The sequence below is a fragment of the Mustela erminea genome, chromosome 4 (assembly GCF_009829155.1).
Source record: "Mustela erminea isolate mMusErm1 chromosome 4, mMusErm1.Pri, whole genome shotgun sequence".
NCBI lineage: Eukaryota > Metazoa > Chordata > Mammalia > Carnivora > Mustelidae > Mustela > Mustela erminea.
In genome coordinates, this window is record NC_045617.1 from 120,186,722 (window position 1) to 120,209,400 (window position 22,679).

The window sequence follows — 22,679 nt, forward strand, 5'->3', positions numbered from 1 at the left end:
GAAGGGTGAGAACAGATCTCCAGTACCAGGTGCTCTGTGAGGACCTGACTGGAGATGGCACAAACTGGCTGTCAAATGGAGCCCAGCAGTAGTGCCCTGGCTTTCTGAGGTTGGTGAGGAGTGCTAATGTCACCAGTCTGTCTGCAAGCCTGAAGATTACTCATAACTAAGCCCAGTCAAAGTCCACTTCTTGGAGTTCCACTTTTCTAAAGATTACAGCTGGTGGGTGGTGACTGTGCTATTCCGACTGGAATCTCATGTTTAGGGGGGGCCTCCAGGACTAGGCTGTCCCTTCAGTTTGGGTGAAGCAGCACAATCTCCCTTCACCCAAAGCTGGGGGTCTCAGGGGGCTATCTCATACTGTTGGGTTGTCCCACAGTTCTCACTCCAGTCAGCACCCCAGGACTCTGACCTGCCTTTGGACTCCTGCTGCGTGATGAAGGGTATACCTGAGACCCACTGAGGAGAAGACCCAGCAGCCCCCAGTTTTACGCTGAAGGAGAAAGGAGACACGTGAGTGGCTTGACGAGTCCTTGGTGGAGGATGATCAGGGAAGTTAGAGAAGGCGACTAAGATGAGGAGGTGGGGCATGTAGACAGTCGGCATCCACAGGGAAACTCTGCCACTTGCCATAATGCCTTCTACTTGCCTCTGATACTCGTACCCCACTCCATGTTTTTCAAGGTCTACCATAGCTTATGTGATCCTCATAGTATTGCTGTGCAATGGGCCGGGTGAGAGTCCTAGATTACAGCGCAGAGCAGCAGGATCACGTTACTCGTTTGTCATGCGTGATGTTGTGCTTGTGTCTCTGGGCCTCGCTAGTCTGTCATGTGGTGATGATGCAGCTGAAAAAATGTTATGGATGAATGTCTCTGTCAGAGAAGAGAGACAGGAGAGGTTCAAGAAAACAGAGTGAGACTCTTGGGGTCCCAGAAGTAAACACAAAGTTACCTTGTCTCCTAGAATTTTTAGTTTACGTTGCTTTCTGTCTATAAAATTGTGTTAACCTATGATCAGTTATATCTATTTTTTTTTAATTAATATAGATTTATCAACTTCAAACTTTGTGACCGGAATAAATTTGTTCTCACCAGTTAATTACCGTGGTCACTTGGCATTTTGAGAATTTAACATTCGGGGGTTTTTACTGGAAAAAAAAAAAAACCACCTCTAATGACCTGTGAAACGTAGTAATTTGTAATTTTTTAAATTAACATATAATGTATTATTAGCCCCGGGGGTACAGGTCTGTGAATCGCCAGGTTCACACACTTCACAGCACTCACCACAACACATACCATCCCCAATGTCCATAAACCTACCACCCTCTCCCAACCCCCCTCCCCCCAGCAACCCTCAGTTTGTTTTGTGAGATTAAGAGTCTCTTACAGTTTGTCTCCCTCCAGATCCCATCTTGTTCCATTTATTCCTTTCCTGCCCCCCACCCAAAGCTCCCACATTGCCTCTCAACTTCCTCATATCAGGGGGATCATATGATAATTGTCTTTCTCTGATTGACTTATTTTGCTAAGCATAATACCCTCTAGTTACATCCATGAGTAATTTGTAATTTTTCTTTGCTGTGAATTTTAACAGTGCATGCATAGACCTTGGAATTCAGAATTGTTATTCACCTAATACCTCAACACAAATCACTACTTATCACTCATTTATCATCCCATCTTAAGACGTACATTTTATCCAGAAGATTAAATGAAACGTGGGTTTTTGAATATTCGATAGTGCATATCTATATGAGGTCACATCTCTTGATACCAAAGTTTACTATACTTAGTAGCAATGGCAGTTTCAGAAGAGTCTAGGCCTATAGTAGGTACAAATGGTAAAAATTATCAGGTCAAAAACCTGATAATGAAAATGTTTTCAAGTTTGCAATGTAAGTTCAGTTGTTTATTTAGTAAAAATCTGCCAAGCATTTTCAGCATACTGACAGCAGATGGTCTATGGTAGTGTTTTCCTTTGGCATTAATGACACTTTAAGCTGGATAATTCTTTGCTCTAGAGGCTCTCCTGTGAATTGTAGGATGTGTAGCAACTCATTGGATGTCCCCTTTCCCCAGTTGTGACCACAGAAAATTTCTGCAGACTTTGCCAAATACCCCCCAGGGGCAAGATTCTCCCTTTCCCCTTTCATAACCCTAGTCTAAGGCAGTTACACCCCTGTTTATACTGGCTCATGAATTTCTCTGAGCACCAGTGAAGGTTAAGATGCATTTTCACAACTTTCTGCAAAAGCTTCATTAATTTGGGCAATTTTTTTTCTAGTTGCATTTGAAGGTTCTCCCTCTGCTTTAAAATGAAAGACCTAAAGGAACACGTATCTGTAAACTGTTTATAGCAAATGTGAGTCCTTTTAGTTCACAGGACTGAAGGATGCTGCTTGGCATGGGTTTTACCGCTTGTTATTTGCTCTTCCTTGTTCAAACGAAATGTTTCTGCTTTTCACAAGAGGAGGCATCTGCAACCTCCTTCATTCAGAAGGGAAGTGACTGATGTCTCTAGTGGTGAACTATGGATTGTCGATGCTGTCTGTTAATGCTCAGCCCCATTTTCATATTGATATTTGAGTCTCATGTATATCTACGTGTTGTGACTGGGTTTGTATCATCTTCCTAGGGCATTTTAGATGAATGTATGCATCATTTTAAAAAGCAGTTATAATGGAGTATAAATCATCTCCTGAACCATTTGGTTTATAATCTGTATTTCAGTGACTGTTGCTTTCCCCCTGCCCTATAGAATCTTACTGGTATTAGTTTCTGGGGAAAAAGAAGCAATCGCCAGCTTATCATTGCTCCCAAACAGGTTCTTCTAGTTGGTGTGAAGCAGTAAGAAGCCGGACACGTTAGATGGAATGAGTCTTGGGCATCTTTCACTCTGAATTTTTCAGTTTTCAAAACTAAAGCTGGCATTCGATTTTTGTTCTGGTAGTTTTAAAACTTTTTAGCTGTGTGGAAGCATTTTTTTTTTTTTAATTTGATAGACAGAGATCACAAGTAGGCAGAGAGGCAAGCAGAGAGAGGAAGGGAAGCAGGCTCCCCTCTAAGCAGAGAGCCAGATGCGGGGCTTGATCTCAGGACCCTGGGATCATGACCCGAGCTGAAGGCAGAGGCTTTAACCCACTGAGTCACCCAGGTGCCCCTGGAAGCATTTTTATAGTGCTGGTATAATGGCATGTTGGGTTTGCGGATCTCTGTAGTTGGGCTATTTCTTTTACTCAACACTTTGTGTTTCAAAATGGCACGAAAGGCAATTTAGGATGGTTTCCTTGGTAATCTTTTCCTGTAGCACCATTTCCACCACTCTTCCATTCACTTTCCAAGGTGTGCCCTGGGCTTTGGGTTCTCCCAAGGCACTCGCGATGGCTTCCTGGCTGAAGAGTGAGGATGCAGAAACTTCCTGCTCTTTCCTGTACACTTAGGAGAAGGTAGTGATGAAGAAATTTGCAGGAGGGGCTGGGAGGCGGGCAAGAAAAAATATTTGAATCCTACTATAAAATTTCTGCAGGCTCCGAATAAATGGAACTTAAGAGATTTTTCAGAATAAAAGAATATTATTCCTTTAACTCAAGAGGACTTTTCATTTCATTCAGAAATCTTCCCTTAGGCCTAAAAAAAAATAGCTTGAAGTACAACACATGAGGTGAGGGGTCAGAAATGATCAGAGAAACTGTGGAGAAATTGAGCCAAGGCCATTTCCTTGTTTGATTGTGGAGGGTTTGATGTTGATTCCTTGTTGTAACTATGTACCTGCTGGAAACCACAGAGCGACTTGCTCCATTGCAGTATCGGTTGGGTGTACTCATATTTTTCTTTTGTATTGCCTGCAGGGAGAATGGTGGATTTACCAGGATACAGGGTGTTTGGTGCAGTTGCCTCTTTCTTCTTTGTACTGCTCACCCTAAGGGAGCCAGGTAGGGTGCCCTTCTTCCCTTTACTGTACACCTAAATGTCCCAGCAGAATTCTAAATCAACAGCACTAGGACAATAGTAGGACTGAGGAACCAGGAACCAATGCATCTGTGTTCTGGAAAGGGTCCTCCACTTCCAGCTGGCTTACCTTTGAAAAAGCTACTTGAGTGCCTTCTGCTTATAGTTTTCTCATCTTTATGATAATAACAACATACCTATGTCTTAAAGTCTAGGACAGGCTTTAAGATTAAATGAGGCTGCCCAGGAAGAAGTACCTGGAACACATTAAGTTATTTATCCATTTTCCTGCTTCCACACAGGACAGCACTTTGGGTGCAAGAAAAATGGCTTCTTCTTACCACAAATTAAACATCATAAAAATATTTGGAAATTAAGAAATTAGAAGATTTCCAATAAATGGATTTGGGAATCTCAGTGGCTGAATTGTACCTTTAAAAGGGATTATGAAAATTCAGTGTTGGGGGAAATTCCAGAGTCCCGGGGAGAATTCAGCATGCAAAAGTAGAAAACAAAACAAAACAAAACAAAAACCATTAGACAGGGTGCCAGAAGGCTCAGGCTCCAAACCAAGGGCTGTAGAAACTATGTGATGTGATGTGCAGCTGTCCTGACCTCTGTATAATGCAATTTCCTAACCTGTAAAAGAAGTTAGCCAGATGGAATGACTTCATATTTGGATTCCATAAATGAAGAATGCGAGCAGATCTCCACTTAAGCTCTGCAGTGAGCTTTTGACTAGTGTCTATTTGATATTCATCAGCAAGTGAGCAAGTTGAGGTTCCTTCCTTCTTGGGATGATTGGACGTGGCAGAGAAAATACAAATGGCCCTAGAGCATTTTAGGATAAGGAAGAATGTGATATATATGACTTATGAGATTATTAAACATAATAACATGTGGAATTATTAAATATCCCTTTGATCTGCAGATAATGACAAGAGGTCAGATGTGATTCAAAATTTGATTAAAAGTCTCAAACTCTTTAGACACACCACTGCCCTTAATCTACCACAAAATGTCCTTGTACAGAAGTGCATTGTGCATACAAAGCTCCAGTTATTGGGGTCTTGCCTACTCCAGACCAAAAATATTTTAAAGTTAAAAAATAATCCTCGTTCCTTCCCTCGAACCAGAGAAATCCTGAAAAGCTGAAAAATCTAATGAATTAATTTATTACCTAAATTTTAGGAAAAATGATTATGGAATCAGTCACTAACAATTTAAAATGGGATCACTAACTATAAAATGAATTATTATAAAATACAAAACAAATCGCTAACAAAGTTCCCAGTAAAAAATCAACTTACACATTAACTTATTTGAGAATAAAAACAACCCACAGATGGTGGCTTTAGTATCTTAAAGATGAAGAACTTGAGATTCCAAATCTCAAATCTCATTGAAAATAATGAGTTTGCCCCCCACAAATCGCACAGTGGTGATAGATTTAGCACTAACCCTCAAATTTTTGAACTGCACCTTATTTTCAGTACACAGAATTCTTTTTTGAACAACCAAATGTGCAAACCATCATGTCAGATTTCTCTAAATTATTGAAAATAAAGCTTTCCCTCCTCCAGGTGCGTCTATTTTGATAGGCTGGACATCCCAAAACAAGTATATTAGTCTTCTAATTGGCATTTCCTGGTTCTTCTTTTTCACTCTGTTTTGTAGATACTTGGAGAGTGATTGGTCCTACATACCCTATCCTAGCCAGGATTGGGGAAGATGTCCTACTAACCTGTCAGCTCCTCCCAAAGAGGACCACAATGCACATGAAAGTGATATGGTACTCCTCAGAGCCCAGCACACCTGTATTTGCACACTGGGATGGAGCCGATATGACCGAGAAGCAGATGGAGGAGTACAGAGGCCGGGTAGAGTGGATAAAGGATGGCAATCATGAGGGAAATGTGACTCTGAAGATAAACAACATCCAACCATCTGATAATGGGCAATACTGGTGCCATTTCCAAGAGAATAACTACTGTGGAGAAACAAGCTTGCTGCTTCAAGTAGCAGGTGAATATTTTGGAATAGACAGTCTTGGAGGGAGAATATATTAATTTGTGGTAAGCCTATTGCCAGTTGAAAAATTCCTTTCTAATCCTCAAGGCAGTTCCTAAATGCCAGTCCTCTGTCCTGACTCATCCGAAGGCAAGTAAACCTGAAGTCTTCAAAGCAAGCTCACTTAAAAAATCTTCTCAAATTTAACTTAACCAGTTTTGACTATTTGTGACCACTAATTGCAATCCATGACATCTGGTCATTAGCAATTTCACTGAGGCACAAATGAGGCTGGTGTATCAGGCTGGTGTGATACAACAAGCCAATCGCTGTATCTAGCAGACTGCCCAGCAGCCATATCTCAGTGGAACGCATTGTCCTCTACCCAACCTCCAACATGCAATAAGTAAATATGAAAATTTTGTTTCTTTGTGGAGTGCCTCCAGTTAGAAATCTAGTGCTAGGAAGAAAGAGGATAACAACTGTGTTTTTATGGAGATTATTAAATATTAGTGTTCAATGATTTGGGGACTCCAGATGCATTTGTGAATGGCAGGGTTTTGCCTGATGCTTTTGCAGTGACAAAGTGAGGAACAGTTGAGAAAAGGGGATCTGTCCTAGGGAAAAAACATGTATCTGAAAAGTAAATTATCATCTATTTCCCTGGCAAGAATAACTCCCCCCATATGCCAAAGACAAAATCAGGCAAATCCACTTACCTTCTCAGGGACATAGTTCTCTGGAGTTGTCACCATCTCTGACTCACACTAAGGCTTGTTTCCTAACATCATTTTTTCTTAACACCCATGACTATGATTATTATTATTATGTTATAGGTAATCGAAGATGGATGAAAGAACCTATGTATTTCTGAGATATGGAGAGAGGAAGGCAGCTGTTCACTATCAGGAACCTTTGAAAATAAGTCACATGTTTTCTAAGGCTGTAGGTGAAGGGAGTGAGTCTCTTTCTCCACCAAATGATAGAGAATTATCATCTATGGGAAACAGAGTCCCTTTGTTTTGGTTTGAGAGCAGTGTTGGTTGAAGAAAGAATCTCATGACTACATAAAACTAGGATTTCTCAAAAACATTTTCCCATTGACTGTAAGGAATGTTTAGAAACCAGAGCTCTTCATTCTATATACCCAGGTTATCTAATTGCTCCCCTAAGGTCATAACCACCAACAGAAAAAATGTGAAGAGTATTTCCTGGAGATGATTTCTGGCTTAAACTTTTTAATTAATCAGAGTCTAGATATCATCTAAATTGTCAGACAGAGTTTGTGGCCTGGGGAAGCTCAATGAATAAATTATAACACATCTTTGTTGGCAGCACAAGTGACATAAGCAAAATGTCACTATGTCCCTTTCTCTTATTTTCCTCCTGTCTGTATCTGAAGAAAAATACTGCTCATATGCTAAAGTTTAAAGATCCAGAATGAGGAACAAGCAAAGTGTGTATGAACTCCAATTTGAAGGGGAAGAGGACTTTGGACCCACAAACTTCTGCTTTCTCCTTACATGCAATGTCACTGGGATCTTGGTGTCTATGGTTTGTGCCTCCATGGGATCCAGGCCTTAGGGATGTGTCTTCCCTCCACAGGTCTGGGGTCTGCCCCTTACATCCACGTTGGGGGAGTTGTGGAAAGTGGAGTCCAGCTTGTGTGCACTGCAAAAGGCTGGTTCCCAGAGCCCCAGGTTTATTGGACAGATACCACAGGAGAGAAGTTCCTGGCTGTCTCTGAGCATTTCATCCAAGATGTCAATGGCCTGTTCTATGTGGAAACGACTCTTGTGGTCAGGAACGATTCTGTGCAAACTGTGTCCTGCTTCATCCGCAATCCCATCCTCAATGAGGAGAAGAGCTCTGTCATCTCCATTCCAGGTCAGAGCTCTGCTTCTAGGACCAATATGCTAATACACAATGTGATTAACAGGAAAGGTTCAAAGGACTGTTCCATAGCACCTAATATTTTTTTATTAAGGAAAATATCTAAAATTTAGTCCTATGTATTAAAAAATATAAACTATTTATGTCTGGAAATATATACTATATTTTGATTAAATGGCTATTGTTAATGGTATCCAGTTATTTTCAAGTTCCACCTTTAATTCTTTCTGTACTAATTTTCTTTACTCACAAGTATGCATCACATGATAAATAAAATAAAACTATAGTCTTTCAATTAAAATGTTGTCCTATACCACATTGTGCCAGTTGCTTCTAGCAACCTGCATTGTGAAGATAATCAGAGATGGAGACAACTATTTATAAAGTAGCATCTTAACTATATATTTATTTATACTATTTATTTATAAATAGTAATAAAACAATAGTAAAAAAGGGCACAATACAACAGTGGAGTGAGTGTTAAGTACCTAATGTGACTATAAATTATAGCATTGATGAAAAATGATATCTCTAAATTATTTTAATGGCTGAAAAAATCCATCAGGGCTATTTTATAAAGATTACATCTATCTACCCACCTACCTATGTGTTTATCTATCTATAAACATTTCCAGTCATGGAAAGAATAATGACTTTAAATAACTTAAAATTGCACTAAGATTTTTGGAACACCTTCTATATTTAGATATAAGAATATAGGTATTCTTATTCATATAAATTGATATATGAAAGAATTTAAAGTAAATGTCACATGTGAAAGTTAAAAGGAACTGAGTATATATTATATAATATGAATATATATTATGTAATATATATCTGAATGCATATTATAAATGCTTTATATATGTTTTACCTCTAAGTTTGGGATTATAGGGGATAACTGTCTATGTCCATATACTTTTATACTTACCATGTACTTATAAGAAGAATATATATAATTTTTACAAGATGTTAAATATCAGTATGTTAAATATCAGCATAAATAAGCTATCATGAGGTAAAGAACTGGGAGACTTTCTGTTGTACAAACAAAAGGAAAAACAGTTGGATCACTGGATGATCTACAGGAAGGAATATTTTTCTGTTTTTAATTTCTTTTTTATGAGTTGAGATTTATTTATTTATTTATTTATTTATTTGTTTATTTATTTTATTATATCAGTCACCATACAGTACATCATTAGTTCTTGATATAGTGTTCCATGATTCATTTTTTCTGTATAACACACAGTGCTCCATGCTATACATGCCCTCCTTAGTACCCATAGCCTGGTGATGAATTGAGTTTTTAGTAACATATAGAGCTTTCTTTTCTTTTAAAATATTTTATCTCATTTTCTTTAGGTCAAATTCCTTAATATATTTTTCTTTTTCTTTTTCCAGAGAAACTCCAGAGTGAGCTAGGTAAGTACACATTGGATGCATTAGTATAAAAGAGATACTGCTTGCCCCAAAGGGAATTGGTAATCCCTGGACAAAGCCAGTGGGAGCTAACATGACAATTCGTAATCCAGATGAGAAACAGAGGCATGACTTTACCAAGTCTCAAGTTCATTTAGTACTAGAGGGGACTGGCAAAGCACAGCTTCCTTCAGGCACATTTGCACTGTGTAGCCTATGACTTTAAGTGTTCACAGGGATCCCACTGAACCTCAGATGGATGCCTGTGAGGGGCGAAGACAATCTCTGCTCTATCTGGCTGGAGAAAAAGAGTGCTGCCTTTGTGTGTAAGGGATGGTATAGGACAACTGGTGGGTCTCTGTAGGCCCTTTTAAAATCTTTCCAGCATGAAGACAGTATCATGGTAACTGGAGGTCACCACCCACCATCTCAACCCTCTGGCCTTGCTGTGGTTTCTGCACTTTCTCCTCATGCCAGTGGATCCTAACCTCATCACTACTGGGCGGGAGCCATTACTTTTCTCAGATGTAGCCTGGGATACTGTCTGGGTGGATCAGCCATTTTCCTGTTTTTCCTCTTTTTCTTTCTTTCTTTCTTTCTTTCTTTCTTTCTTTCTTTCTTTCTGTCTGTCTTTTTTTTTTTTTAACTTAACGGTTGAACTGTAGTATTATTTTATTGTACCTAAGATATAGATAAATGGTTTAAAAAGTAACCAACTGATATTTGAGCCACTTTGAGTTTCTCCTTTACTCCCTTACCATCTTCCTCTTTTCTGTGACCTCTTCTCCCAGCCCATGATAACCAGCTTGCTCCCTGCCCACGTGCATATGACCTTGCATCATTCATTTTCCATCAATATCCTTCTCACCCTCAAGACACTGGTTACAGGAATGTGTGTGTACACTTGCCTATTGCAGATTAGGTGAAACTGAGCATGCTTTTCAGCCTGTGTAGGAATTTTTGAGGAAAATCAGGGTGGAAAACACACCCCAATCTAGTCTAGTCTAGACAGGGTCTAGTGTGATACTTTCAACCCCATCAGGCCATAAAGGTAAAGGGAACAGCCTCAGGAAGGTCAAAGGTAAATCCATAAACTGAGGAGGCCTATACCACTGTAAACCATACCTTTCAAGTCAGATTCGTTTCTGCCTGCGCAGCATCTGCTTATGATCAGACAGAAACCTTTGACGCTTCCAGTCTGCAAACGGGAGAAGAATGAGGCACAAAAAAGTCAGCTGCAAGAGATTGGGAGCAGAGGACAACAGTCAAAAAGACTGTTGCCTCAAGCAACTCCACAGTCTCGCTTTTATTAGATAGAAACAGTAACCAACAGAAGAGTCGATGAAGGTCAAACGTTAGTCATATGTCATGTAGATAAACAAGAAGGAGGGCAGAATATGTCTGTATAAGTAGTATAAAGTTTATAGTTGAACAAGCACATTCAAAGGACTTATCTAAGTAGCCACAGGTGCTCTCTGGGGAGAAAGAGGAGATAAGGGAAAAACGAAGCAGGTGGTGTTCAGCCCTCGGTGGGCTGGGCGTTGCCAGCTGCTCAGCTTCAAGGCCATATATTGTCCTCTCCCCCAGAGGCCTGTTGCAGTATCTATTGTTCTTAAGGCTGTATCTAAATGTGCTTGGTAACTAGTAAAATTTCCTGGGGGTTAATTTTAAGTAATACATTGTTCTGAGGGGCAGTTGCAACCTTAACTGGCAGAACTTGTTAGTTACATGTCAGAAAGTCAAGCCAGTGTTTTGGGCAGGTTGACACATGTCTCTGTCCCTCGGGAAGACTTTGTATTTTTAAATTTTTATTTATTTATTATTATTTTTTTACTTCTAAAATCCATTTATTTTTTGTTTTGTTTTTTCATGCAATATGTTTCCCCTACTTTTAAAAATTATTAACATACAATGTATTATTTGTTTCAAGGGTACAGGTCTGTGATTCATCAGTCTTACACAATTCACAGTGCTCATCACAACACATACCCTCCTCAATGTCCATCACCCAGCCACTCCATCTTTCACCCCACTCCATTTCAGCAACCCTCACTTTGTTTCCTGAGATTAAGAGTCTCTTATGGTTTGTCTACCTTTCGGGTTTCATCTTGTTTCATTTTTTTCCTCTCTTCCCCTATGATCTTCTGCCTTGTTTCTCAAATTCCACATGTCAGTGAGATCATATAATTGTCTTTCCCTGATTGACTTATTTCACTTAGCATAATACCCTCTAGTTCCACCCACATTGTTAAAAATTGCAAGATTTCAAATGTTTTGATGGCTGCATAACATTCCATTGTATGTACATTACAACATCTTCTTTATCCATTCATCTGTTGATGGACATTTGGGCTCTTTCCATAGTTTGGCTATTGTAGACTTTGCTGCTGTAAACATTGGGGAGCAGGTGCCATTCAGATCACTACATTTCTATCTTTGGGGTAAATACCTAGCAGGGCAATTGCTGGGTCATAAAGTAGCTCTATTTTCAACTCTTTGAGGAGCATCCATACTGTTTTCCAGAGTGGCCGTACCCATTTGCATTCCCATCAACAGTGTAGGAGGGTTCCCCTTTCTCTGGATCCTGGCCAATATCTTGTCATTTCCTGGCTTGTTAATTTTAGCCATTCTGACTGGTGTGAGTGCTATCTCATTGTGGTTTTGATTTGTATTTTCCTGAAACTGAGTGATGTTGAACACTTTTTCATGGGTCTGTTGGCCATTTAGATGTCTTCTTTGCAGAAATGTCTGTTCACACCTGCCCATTTCTTGACTGGATTATTTGTTCTTTGGGTGTTGAGTTTGAGAAGTTCTTTGTAGATTTTGGATACCAGCCTTTTATCTGATATGTCATTTGCAAATATCTTCTCTCATTTTGTTGGCTGTCTTTTGGTTTTATTGACTGTTTCCTTTGTTGTACAAAAGCTCTCCAACAAAAAGGAGAATTACAGACCAATATCCCTGATAAATGTGGATGCAAAAATTCTCACCAAAATCCTAGCCAATAGGATCTAACAGTACATTAAAAGGATTATTGACCACAACTAAGTGAGATTTATTCCTGGGCTACAAGGTTGGTTTGACATCCGTAAATTAATCAATGTGATGCATTACATAATAAAAGAAAGGACAAGAACTATATGATCCTCTCAGTAGGTGCAGAAAAAGCATTTGACAAAATATAGCATCCTTTCTTGATTAAAACTCTTCACAGGGGCATCTGAGTGGCTCAGTTGTTAAGCATTTGCCTTTGGCTCAGGTGATGATCCCAGAGTCCTGGATCAAGGCCTACATTGGGCTCCATGCTTAGCAGGAAGCCTACTTCCCCATTTCCTACTCTCCCTGCTTGTGTTCCAATTCTCATTGTGTGTGTCTCTCTCAAACAAACAAATAAAATCTTAAAAAAATAACAACAACAAAAAACCTTCGTCACAGTGTAGGGATAGAGAGTACATACCTCAATAGCATAGAAGTCATCTATGAAAAACCCACAGCAAATATCATCTTCAGGAAGACTTTAGGTGATGAGACACTCCTCTGAGTAATTCGAACCATGTTGACATGTCCATTGGAGACCCAGTGCACAGAATACAATCTGGTATTGTGCTGATTGTGCTGTTCCTAGTTGTGCTGACCTTCTGGGCCCACAGTAAAACATGATGAAAATATGGAGCTCTGCCTGGCTCCCTCTTAGGTGGCATTTAGAGGTCTGCACCCTTAGGAGCTTTGAAGGCTGTTGATTGAGGATACCAGAAGTTTCACAGCTGCCTCTATATTTTCCTCATTAATTAGAACTCAGAGACAAGGACCCACTGCAGTTGGCTGCTGGCAAACTGAGCTTGCTGTAGAAGTCCAAGGCCTGGAATTCCAGTTCCAATTCTGGCAAATAATCTTTTTTTAAAAAATAATTTAAATTTTAGTTAGTTAACATACAGTACAATATTGATTTCTGGAGTAGAATTCAGTGATTCATCACTTACATACAACACCCAGAGCTCATCACAACAAGTGCCCTCTTTAAGTGCCCACTCATCAAATAATCTTATAAAATTAATGACTAGTTTTCATGCTTCTGAATGTTTACAGCAGCAATATGCACAATAGCCAGACTATGGAAAGAACCTAAATGTTCATCAACAGATGAATTGATAAAGAAGATGTGGTATGTATACCACATCTAATGGAATATATATACCACATATAATGGAATACTATGCAGGCATCAAAAAACCCCAAATCTTACCATTTGCAGTGAGAAACTAGAGAGTATTAAGCTAAGTGAAATAAGTCAATCAGAGAAAGACAACTATCATATGATTGTCTGATATGAGGAATTTGAGAGGCAGGGCAGGGGTTCATGGGGGAAGGGAGGGAAAAATGAAACAAGATGTGACTGTGGAGGGAGACAAACTATAAGAGACTTTCAATCTCGGGAAACAAACTAAGGGCTTCTGGGAGAGGGAGAAGAGATAGGACTGGGTGATGGACACTGGAGAGGGTATGTGCTATGGTGAGTGCTGTGAATTGTGTAAGACTGATGATTCACACAAATAATACATTATATGTTAATTATATTTAAAAAAGCATTCTGAAGTTGCAAAAATAAACAGAAAAATAAAAAAATAAGAATGAGTAGTTTTTAAAAATATTAATTATATGCCAAGTCTGATGCTAAATGCTTTACAGAGATTATTTCTTTTTATTATAATAATTATAAAAGTTAATAGATTTACCCTCATTTTATAGCTGGCAACAATTTTGTAGACATTTGTGGTTTGTAGGAAACCACTGAGAAGTTGTGATTATTTGTCCTCTCATCTGACTTAAGAGTGCAAGTTCTTAATTACTTATGTGAGATTTTTGTAAATCATTGTAAATCATTGTCTCTATTTTCCTCATCTTCAAAATGAGTATGTTTGAAAGACTAAATCTTTGATTTAGTGTCAAACTTTAAGAGTGAGAATATGATATGATATAATTAATATTATATTAAATAATATAAAAATATAAGATATTGAGGAAATGAGATAGTCCACTAAATTGAATATGCTGATTGAAAAAGGATTATATGACATGATGATGGGATTATTATGTTTTAAGGAATTGGTGTATTATTCAGTAAACTGCACACTCCAGAGAAGATTTAATTTTTGGTGAATATTCAGAAGCCATTTTAGCGACATACATATAATACACCAAAAATATAACAAAACAATAAATGTGGGCACAAATTGTGTAGAAGGCACACAGTGTATATAAAAGTATATAAAGAAAGGGGATTATGCAGAGCTTCTCTCAAGGAGCTTGTATTCTAGAAGAATATCACTTATTAACAGATTGGGCTGCATGATTTTTTCCCTGTACTTTCAACTTTATTTTTAACTTGGATTCTGGAATAACAGGGGTTTCATATATCTATCACGCACCTACTCATATGGGTAATGGAGATAAGGAAATTGTCTTTTTATTAAGTAATTTACTGTAAAATACATGGAAGAAGAAATAGCAGCAGACAAATCCCTAGTTTATTTTTTCTGCCTTGCCGCTTCCAGTCGGCGAACGGGAGAAGAATGCGGCACAAACAAGTCAGCTGCAAGAGATTGGGAGCAGGGGACAACAGTTGAAAAGACTGCCGCACCAAGCAACTCCACAGTCTCGCTTTTATTAGATAGAAACAGGAACCAGCAGTAGAGTCGATGAAGGTCAAACGTTAGTCATATGTCATGTAGATAAACAAGAAGGAGGGCAGAATATGTCTGTACAATATAAAGTTTATTGTTGAACAAGCTCATTCAAAGGACTTATCTAAGTAGCCACAGGTGCTCTCTGGGGAGAAAAGGGAGATAAGGGAAAAACGAAGCAGGGGGCGTTCTGCTCTGAGCGGGCCAGGCGTTCCCAGCTTCTTGGCTTCCATGAAGCAGGCAACGTTCTGCCCTGAGCAAGCCAGGCATCCCCAGCTGCTCAGCTTCAAGGCCATATATCGTCCTCTCCCCCAGAGGCCTGTTGCAGTATTTGTTTTTTTTAAGGCTGTATCTAAATGCACTTGGTAACTAGTAAAATTTCCTGGGGGTCATATTTTAAGTAATACATTGTTCTGAGGGGCAATTGCACTGACTCCTACTTTTGTCTTCGTATTTTAACAGATATATTATTTTAGGTAAAATTGAAGGATAAAGCAAACAAAATGCTAGAGGTAATCGGGAGTCAAATTTTAGCTAGTATAGGAGATAATAATCTAAAAATTAGGATCATGTTGATTGATGGTAAGTTTCCTTTCTAAAGAAATACCTAGCAGATTGTAGCTAACTACATAATGAGGACATTTTTGCCTTTGATCATTGACTCTCATCCAACAATATACACATTTATGCCTTTATTTCTATTATAAATGACCATAACTTATGTGAAAGTATTTTTGCCATTCGATAGGAAAGGATGATTCTCAATTTAGAACAGAGAAAAACTGGTATGGCTAGAGCCTGATGAACTGGCTGTGAAACATAGCTTGTGTCCAGGAAAGCCATCAGATAAAATCTCCAATTTTTCACAATGGGAGAATTAGACTTTTTGTGTATCCATTTTTTTGTGTGTTTTGCATTTTGCCAACCTCCCCAATTCTTGGTCTTATAATGTTTCTTAAAATAATCAGGATATTGAACCTGGTGGGTGTTTAGAGCTCCACATATGTTGGACCTCACAGAACTAAAATTTGGTGGTTGGATCTGACATATAAGGTGTTATAAAAATCAAACCAGGGGAAGCTTTCTTCACATTTCATTACTAAAAATCCACCTGAAACTCATTTTTATCCTTATCATTATCAAGGCAAAGGGATTGGCTTCAGTGTCCTCAGGTTTCACAGTCGGCATGCCTCCACTCACAGTGCACAGTCAGAGCAATCTTAGGATTTTGATAGTGATATATTTATTTCACAATTTAAGAAACTGAAGCATACACGTATTGAGAAGTAGTTTAAGGAGGTCATACAGATATGGAGTGATAAAATATTTTTATTCCAGGAGTATTTATTACAAAATTATTTTTTGAGTTACAATCTGAATAAAATAGGTTGAGATGGGTGTGGGTTCCGTTAATCGTTCTTTTTTTCCAGGGACAAGCACTATCCTGATTCCACCAAACCTCCCCCTCTCTGAAGGATGACCTTGTGCCTCACAACTCCACTGAGATGCCCATGGGTTCTAAACCCACTGGAGATGTTCCTACTGATGACACTATTTGCTCCATTTTTTGTCTTTCATTGTGTTTTGTCTGTTGTATTTCACAGCTTCCTTAAAAGTGATTGGACCGTCCCAGCCCATTCTTGTCAGAGTGGGAGAAGACATACAATTAACTTGTTACCTGTCCCCCAAGACTAATGCACAGAGCATGGAGGTGAGATGGGTCCAATCACGCCGTTATCCTGCTGTTTACACATATGTGGATGGGGAACATGTGACTGAAGAGCAGATGGCAGAATATAGAGGGAGGACATTGTTGGTGAGAGACGCCATTGATGAAGGGAGACTGACACTGCAGATATACAATGCTACAACATCAGATAATGGGCAGTACCGGTGCCTTTTCGAAAAAGACGGTGTATATCAGGAGGCCAGTTTGGATCTGAAGATAGTAGGTAAGGATTCCAGATGTTTTGGATTCAACCTCTGTTCCTACTGCTTTAACATTCTAGTTTTTGGAAATTTTCCCAGGGACCTGAAATTTTTGGATTTTCACTTGTCAAATTTATACTCAACCCTCTGATGGATAAGAACTGTAGTACATACTTAAAGTTCACAAACTCAAATGGACCAGATATAATTCTCTGGGTGTAAAAACTGTGTACTTCCCATGATCTCTGTAAAATGACCACACATTTAGTAAAATTTGAGAATTTTATTCCACAACTATACACAAAGCTCATTGTTTCATAGAGTGTTCTTAAAATTCTGAACAATGTACAGTTACTGGGAAGTATAGTTATGTGAAGACTAAACTATATCTATATAAAAGAAAAAGTAAAAGCATCAACAGAACTGGCAGGATGGAAGAAGAAAGACAAAATCATTCCTTGCATCATAATTTCCCACTGTTTATATTTGTGAGTAAGAATTGATTTTTCAAGATCAGCAAATGCCATTGAAGGCACAGGCCAACATCTTGGATAATTGGTTTGTTTGTCCCATTGATTTTGGGTCTTAATTCATAAACATAATCATAAAATATCCACAGGGGTACATATTGAGAAATTAAATGGACTCTTATTTTCTGCCACTGGATGAACATGTTTATATAATGCTGATATTTGAGGATATTCTTTTACTCACTTTCTTTAATCCTGTCCATGTGATTCATATCTTGGTCAAAGCTATTTTGTTTTCAGATACAGAAGAGAAAAGATTGGATTTAAAATTTATCATTCCTGTGACTTTAATTGAGGATGACTTTAGGAATACAAAAAATAAAAATAAGCCTAACATAACAAAACTAGAAGCCATTCCAGCTAGTCTCTCTCATCCTTAGATGGAGTATAATTCCGCTATAAACATTGTTCTTTCAGCCAAGGCTTTCCCATCTTTCCTCTCAGTGAAGTTACTGATGATATAACCACTTGCAGATGCTCTAGGTTTTGTTCCTTGATCTCTATTCTCCAGGTCTGGGGTCTTCCCCACTCATCACTGTAAAGGAACAGAAGGATGGAGAAATAGAACTGATATGCAGTTCAGAAGGGTGGTACCCAGAGCCCCATGCGCAATGGAAGGACATGGAAGGAAAGATAATACCATCATTTTCAGAGGTTCTGACTAAAGGCAGCCATGGACTGTTCCATGTGGAGACATCTCTACTGGTCATGAACAACTCTATTGTGAACATAACTTGTTCCATTCGCAACCCCCTTCTTGACGAGGAGAAAAAGGCAACTTTTTCTCTCTCAGGTTGGTGACTCCATGTGTTCCTCTCAACTTTGGGAAATACATATGAAGGTAAACCAAGACTTATTTATTTTATCACTCTATTATTTTTAAATTTTTATTTCTTCTTTCTTATAAAATCACCTGCTATCACTTCAGGACATGTGGAGATCCCACTGACATCCCTTGACTAAAGCCCTAAGGTTATATTGTTACATATACACTAACTTCTAAGACTTGACTCTACCATCACTGCAAGGACAAACTCTCTTCCTCTGATGTGAAACCAGTATCACTTTTTCTTTTCCTTATTGTGGATTCTCTTTGTGATTCAAAACTAGTTTTGCTTAGTACCATCTTCATGCCTGTGGATTAGGTAATTTTATCCTTTTCCTATCCTTGTTATTTCAGTGATGGCAGTGATATAATTGGAAAAGAGACAAGAAAGAAATGTGTGTGTGTTTGTGTGTGTCTGTGTTTCTGACAGGAGCAAACAATAAAGTTAGCATAAACTTTGGGTCTCCCCTCAATTTCTGCAGAGTAGAGAGGAACAGATCAGCTTCTTCCTTAAGAGATCCACTTCTCACTGTCTTCTCTAACTCAAGAGCTGCTCAGATAAAAAGAATGATCTTGGAATTTTCCCAGTTTCATGATTTAATGGGATTCTGGGTTTTCCATTTTAGAGCCCATGATGAGTTTTTCATGGAAGATAGTGCTTGTTTTGGTATTACCTCTTGTCGCAACTGTAGTCCTGGTCAAGTGGAAGAGAGGTAAAAAAGGTAAGTCAGGTAAATAGTCAGGTATGGAGCATCCTTTGTAGGGGGAGCCTTGCTGTGCACCTTCCATAGCTTCTTTTATGAGCAGTCACATGGGGGAGGCATGCAGTGAACATTCAGTCATTAATGAAACATGAGATTCCATGGCTTACATTCATGTAATGGAGGATCTGTGCTGAATGATACCAGAATTTATAGTGATAAGATGAGCAAAAGGATTAAAAGACAGTAATTTGTTCCTCCTGTGAACATTCTCAAGTTATCTACTTAAAGGGGATGAAGAAAAAGGTAGCAGAGCCATCCGTGCTTTCTCAGCTGAGAGATGAGACCAGATTGAGATTCTGTTGGCATGAACATTTCACTAAGATCTTTAAAAATATGGTGACTTGCTTATTGATGATTCTTGCTCTGTGGATGAAGGACTTCTATGTGTCAATAGGTTGTTTTGTGTGCCCTATAAACTCCCTTCACTTCAAATTTCTTATGTCACCAAAAACTTTGGTTTGCCTGTTTGGATGTTGTTATCATGGAATTTATATTTTAAAATGCTCCACACATTGGTTATGATCAGAATTTATTTTTTTCTCTATAGCAAATGTGACATTGGATCCAAATACAGCTCACCCAGGACTTATCCTTTCTGAGAGATACAAGCATGTGAACCATGAACATTCGTACAGCAATACATCTGATGGTGATTCAACAGCTTACTCAAAGGACCAGGCCAGGAGGGGCTCATAAGAGGGATATGGTGCTGAGAAATGGAGGCTGGGGACCAGACAGTATAGATCTTGTCCCAGGTATTGCCAAGAGCAATATAGGGAGGGAGTCATCCCTCTGTCACCTGAGAATGTGTTCAGACAATGAGTTGCTATAGAAGCCAGTACTGGGCCACTACATTTCCTCCAAGCCTCCTTTCCCTAATGATGACTCCAGAAAGGGTCAAAATCTTCCTTGACTAGCCTCCGGACACCTCTCGTTATAATATGACCAAGTGTCCTATCTATACATTTCTTCTCTGAAAATATTTATGCCTTCTTCATTCTTTAATGTGGGTTCTCCTGATATCTTTCCTACACCCAGGAGATTTTACAACGCCTACAAGGGAAAAAAACAACCTTGGATTCTGGAAACAAAGATTATATTCCAACTCTGAGTCTTCTTTACCCAGCTGCTTGAAGGGGCTCACATTATCATTCAGCTACCAAATCAAGATGCTTTAACTTCACTCTGGCTTCAAATTTGATCTGGAGGCTGATCCCTTCAAAGAACTCTTATCCCAAGTTCTCTGATATCCTGCCACTGATCACACCCTGATATGTGAGACCAAAGAAAATCCAATGGGAAATGAAATTAGGCATAGAAAAGGAAATGCAAGGAAGTTTATTTATAAGTTTCTTTATGAAGGTGGGGCTGAGGAAATAAGAAATACAGTTAAAGAGTAAAAGAAAATGCAGCTGAATAGAAGGATGAAATCCGATCACTGAGATATAATCTTGAATATCATATGAAATGTGGAATTCCTATTCCAGTCCTTTTTAAGAAAGTGGCTATTTAGAGTGGAAAAAAATTTAGAAATTCTATTCCAAGACAAATACCATATGATCTCATTTATATGTGGAAACTAAAAGCAAAACAAATGAATAAACAAACAAAAACCAGAATCAGGCCTGTAAGTACAGAGAACAAATTGATGGTTGCCAGAAGGGATAGGGTAGAGGTATGGGCAAAATGGGTGAAGGGGTGAAGGCTTCATGTTATGGAATGAATTAGTCACGAGAATAAAAGTACAGCATAGGGAATATAATCAATAACATTGTAATAATGTTGTATGGTGACAGATGGTAGTTACTCTTGTGAGCACTACATAACCTATAGACGTGTCAAATCACCATGTTGCACACCTGAAACTAATGTAAAATTGTGTGTTGACTTCACTCATATGAAAAAAATTTAAAGAAAAAGAAATTCTGGTCCCAGTAGAAAATTAATTTCTTTACATTGTATCTATATGAAATGATAGATGTTAACTAAATTGATTGTGGTAATCAATTCACAATATATACAAATTGAACCAACATGCTGTATACCTTAAATTTACATAGTGATTATATATGTCAATTGTTTCACAATAAAACTGGAAAAAAGAGAAAAAATAACTTATATTGTGTATATGAAGATGTCAATTTTATTTTTAAAACAAAAAAGTACACAATTAAAATCAATAATTACAAAATAAATAAATAGAAGCAATAAATACAACATGGTAAAAAATATTTTAAAGCTATAACGAATTAAGAGAGACTATAAGTGGAAGAAGAAAGAATATGGGAAAAGAAAGACTTGGAAAAGGTCTTGAAGTATTTTGAATGAGAATGAGGAATACCTACTAATGACAATCTGCTACTTTCTAGGACAGCAGCCATCATAGTCACTCATATATCACATCCTGGAGTGTCTCTTTTGGCTCCTAGTATTTTTTCTTTTTTAAAGACTCATATGTTTATGTTTGAAACTAAGTATTATTTTCCCACTAGTATTTACATATTTATTTTACTTAGTTTTTAAATTTTTAAACATAATGCATAAAACTCATTATTATAGCCATTTATTTATTTATATTGCTTTTTTAATTATGTTATGTTAGTCACCATACATCATTAGTTTTTTATGTAGTGTTGCAAGATTCATTGTTTATGTATAACACCCAGTGCTCCATGCAATATATGCCCTCCTTAATATCTACCACCATGCTCATGCCCACACCCCACTCCCCTCTAAAACTCTCAGTTTCTCAGAGTCCACAGTCTCTCATGGTTCATGTCTCCCCATGATTTACCCCAATTATTTTTCCTTTCCTTCTCCTAATGTCCTCCATGTTATTTCTTATGTTCCACAAGTAAGTGAAACCATATGATAATTGATTTTCTCTGCTTTACTTATTTCACTCAGCATAATCTCCTCCAGTCCAATCCATGTTGATGCAAATGTGGGTATTCATCCTTTCTGATGGTTGAGTAATTAATATTCCATTGTATATATGGCCCTCCTCTTTATCCATTCATCTGTTGAAGAGCATCTTGGCTCTTTCCACAGTTTGACTATTGTGGACATTGCTGTTATGAACCTTGGGTGCATGTGGCCCTTCTTTTCACTGCATCTGTATCTTGGGGATAAATACCCAGTAGTGCAATTGCTCGGTCATAGGGTAGCTCTATTTTTAATTTTTTGAGGAATCTCCACACTGTTTTCCAAAGTGGCTGCACCAACTTGGATTCCCACCAACAGTGTAAGAGGGTTTCACTTTGTCCACATCCTCTCCAACATTTGTGGTTTCTTGCCTTGTTAATTTTTGCCATTCTAAGTGGTGTAAGGTGGTATCTCAATGTGGCTTTGATTTGAATTTCCCTGATGACTAATGATGAACAACACCCTCCCAGCGACCCCTCCCCCCAAAACCAAAAAACAAAAAAACAGATAATCAAGTTAAAAAATGGGTATTTTAACAGTCAACTAATCTTCGACAAAGCAGGAAAGAATGTCCAATGGAAAAAAGACAGCCTCTTCAATAAATGGTGCTGGGAAAATTGGACAGCCACATGCAGAAAAATGAAATTGGACCATTTCCTTACACCACACACAAAAACAGACTCAAAATGGATGAAGGACCTCAATGTGCGAAAGGAATCCGTCAAAATCCTTGAGGAGAACACAGG

General features: G+C 38.3%; 1 protein-coding gene across 1 annotated transcript; it reads left to right on the forward strand.

Annotated features, from left to right (window-relative positions):
* Nucleotides 1-263: 263 nt before the first annotated feature.
* BTNL2 (butyrophilin like 2) lies at nt 264-20,578 on the forward strand. The gene is made up of 9 exons (XM_032338371.1): nt 264-513; nt 3,854-3,937; nt 5,631-5,978; nt 7,569-7,850; nt 9,261-9,281; nt 16,564-16,911; nt 17,930-18,211; nt 18,871-18,966; nt 19,556-20,578. Exons 2-9 carry the CDS (start codon nt 3,859-3,861, stop codon nt 19,702-19,704), a joined length of 1,605 nt encoding a protein of 534 aa, XP_032194262.1. The 5' UTR covers nt 264-513; nt 3,854-3,858; the 3' UTR covers nt 19,705-20,578.
* Nucleotides 20,579-22,679: the final 2,101 nt, after the last annotated feature.

Bases quoted from the DNA above. Each gene is read 5' to 3' on its own strand.
- BTNL2 (XM_032338371.1), top strand. From the start codon at position 3,859: ATGGTGGATTTACCAGGATACAGGGTGTTTGGTGCAGTTGCCTCTTTC. The intron at 5,979-7,568 runs GTGAATATTTTG...TTCCCTCCACAG, and splicing joins CTTGCTGCTTCAAGTAGCAG to GTCTGGGGTCTGCCCCTTAC. The intron at 7,851-9,260 runs GTCAGAGCTCTG...TTCTTTTTCCAG, and splicing joins CTCTGTCATCTCCATTCCAG to AGAAACTCCAGAGTGAGCTA.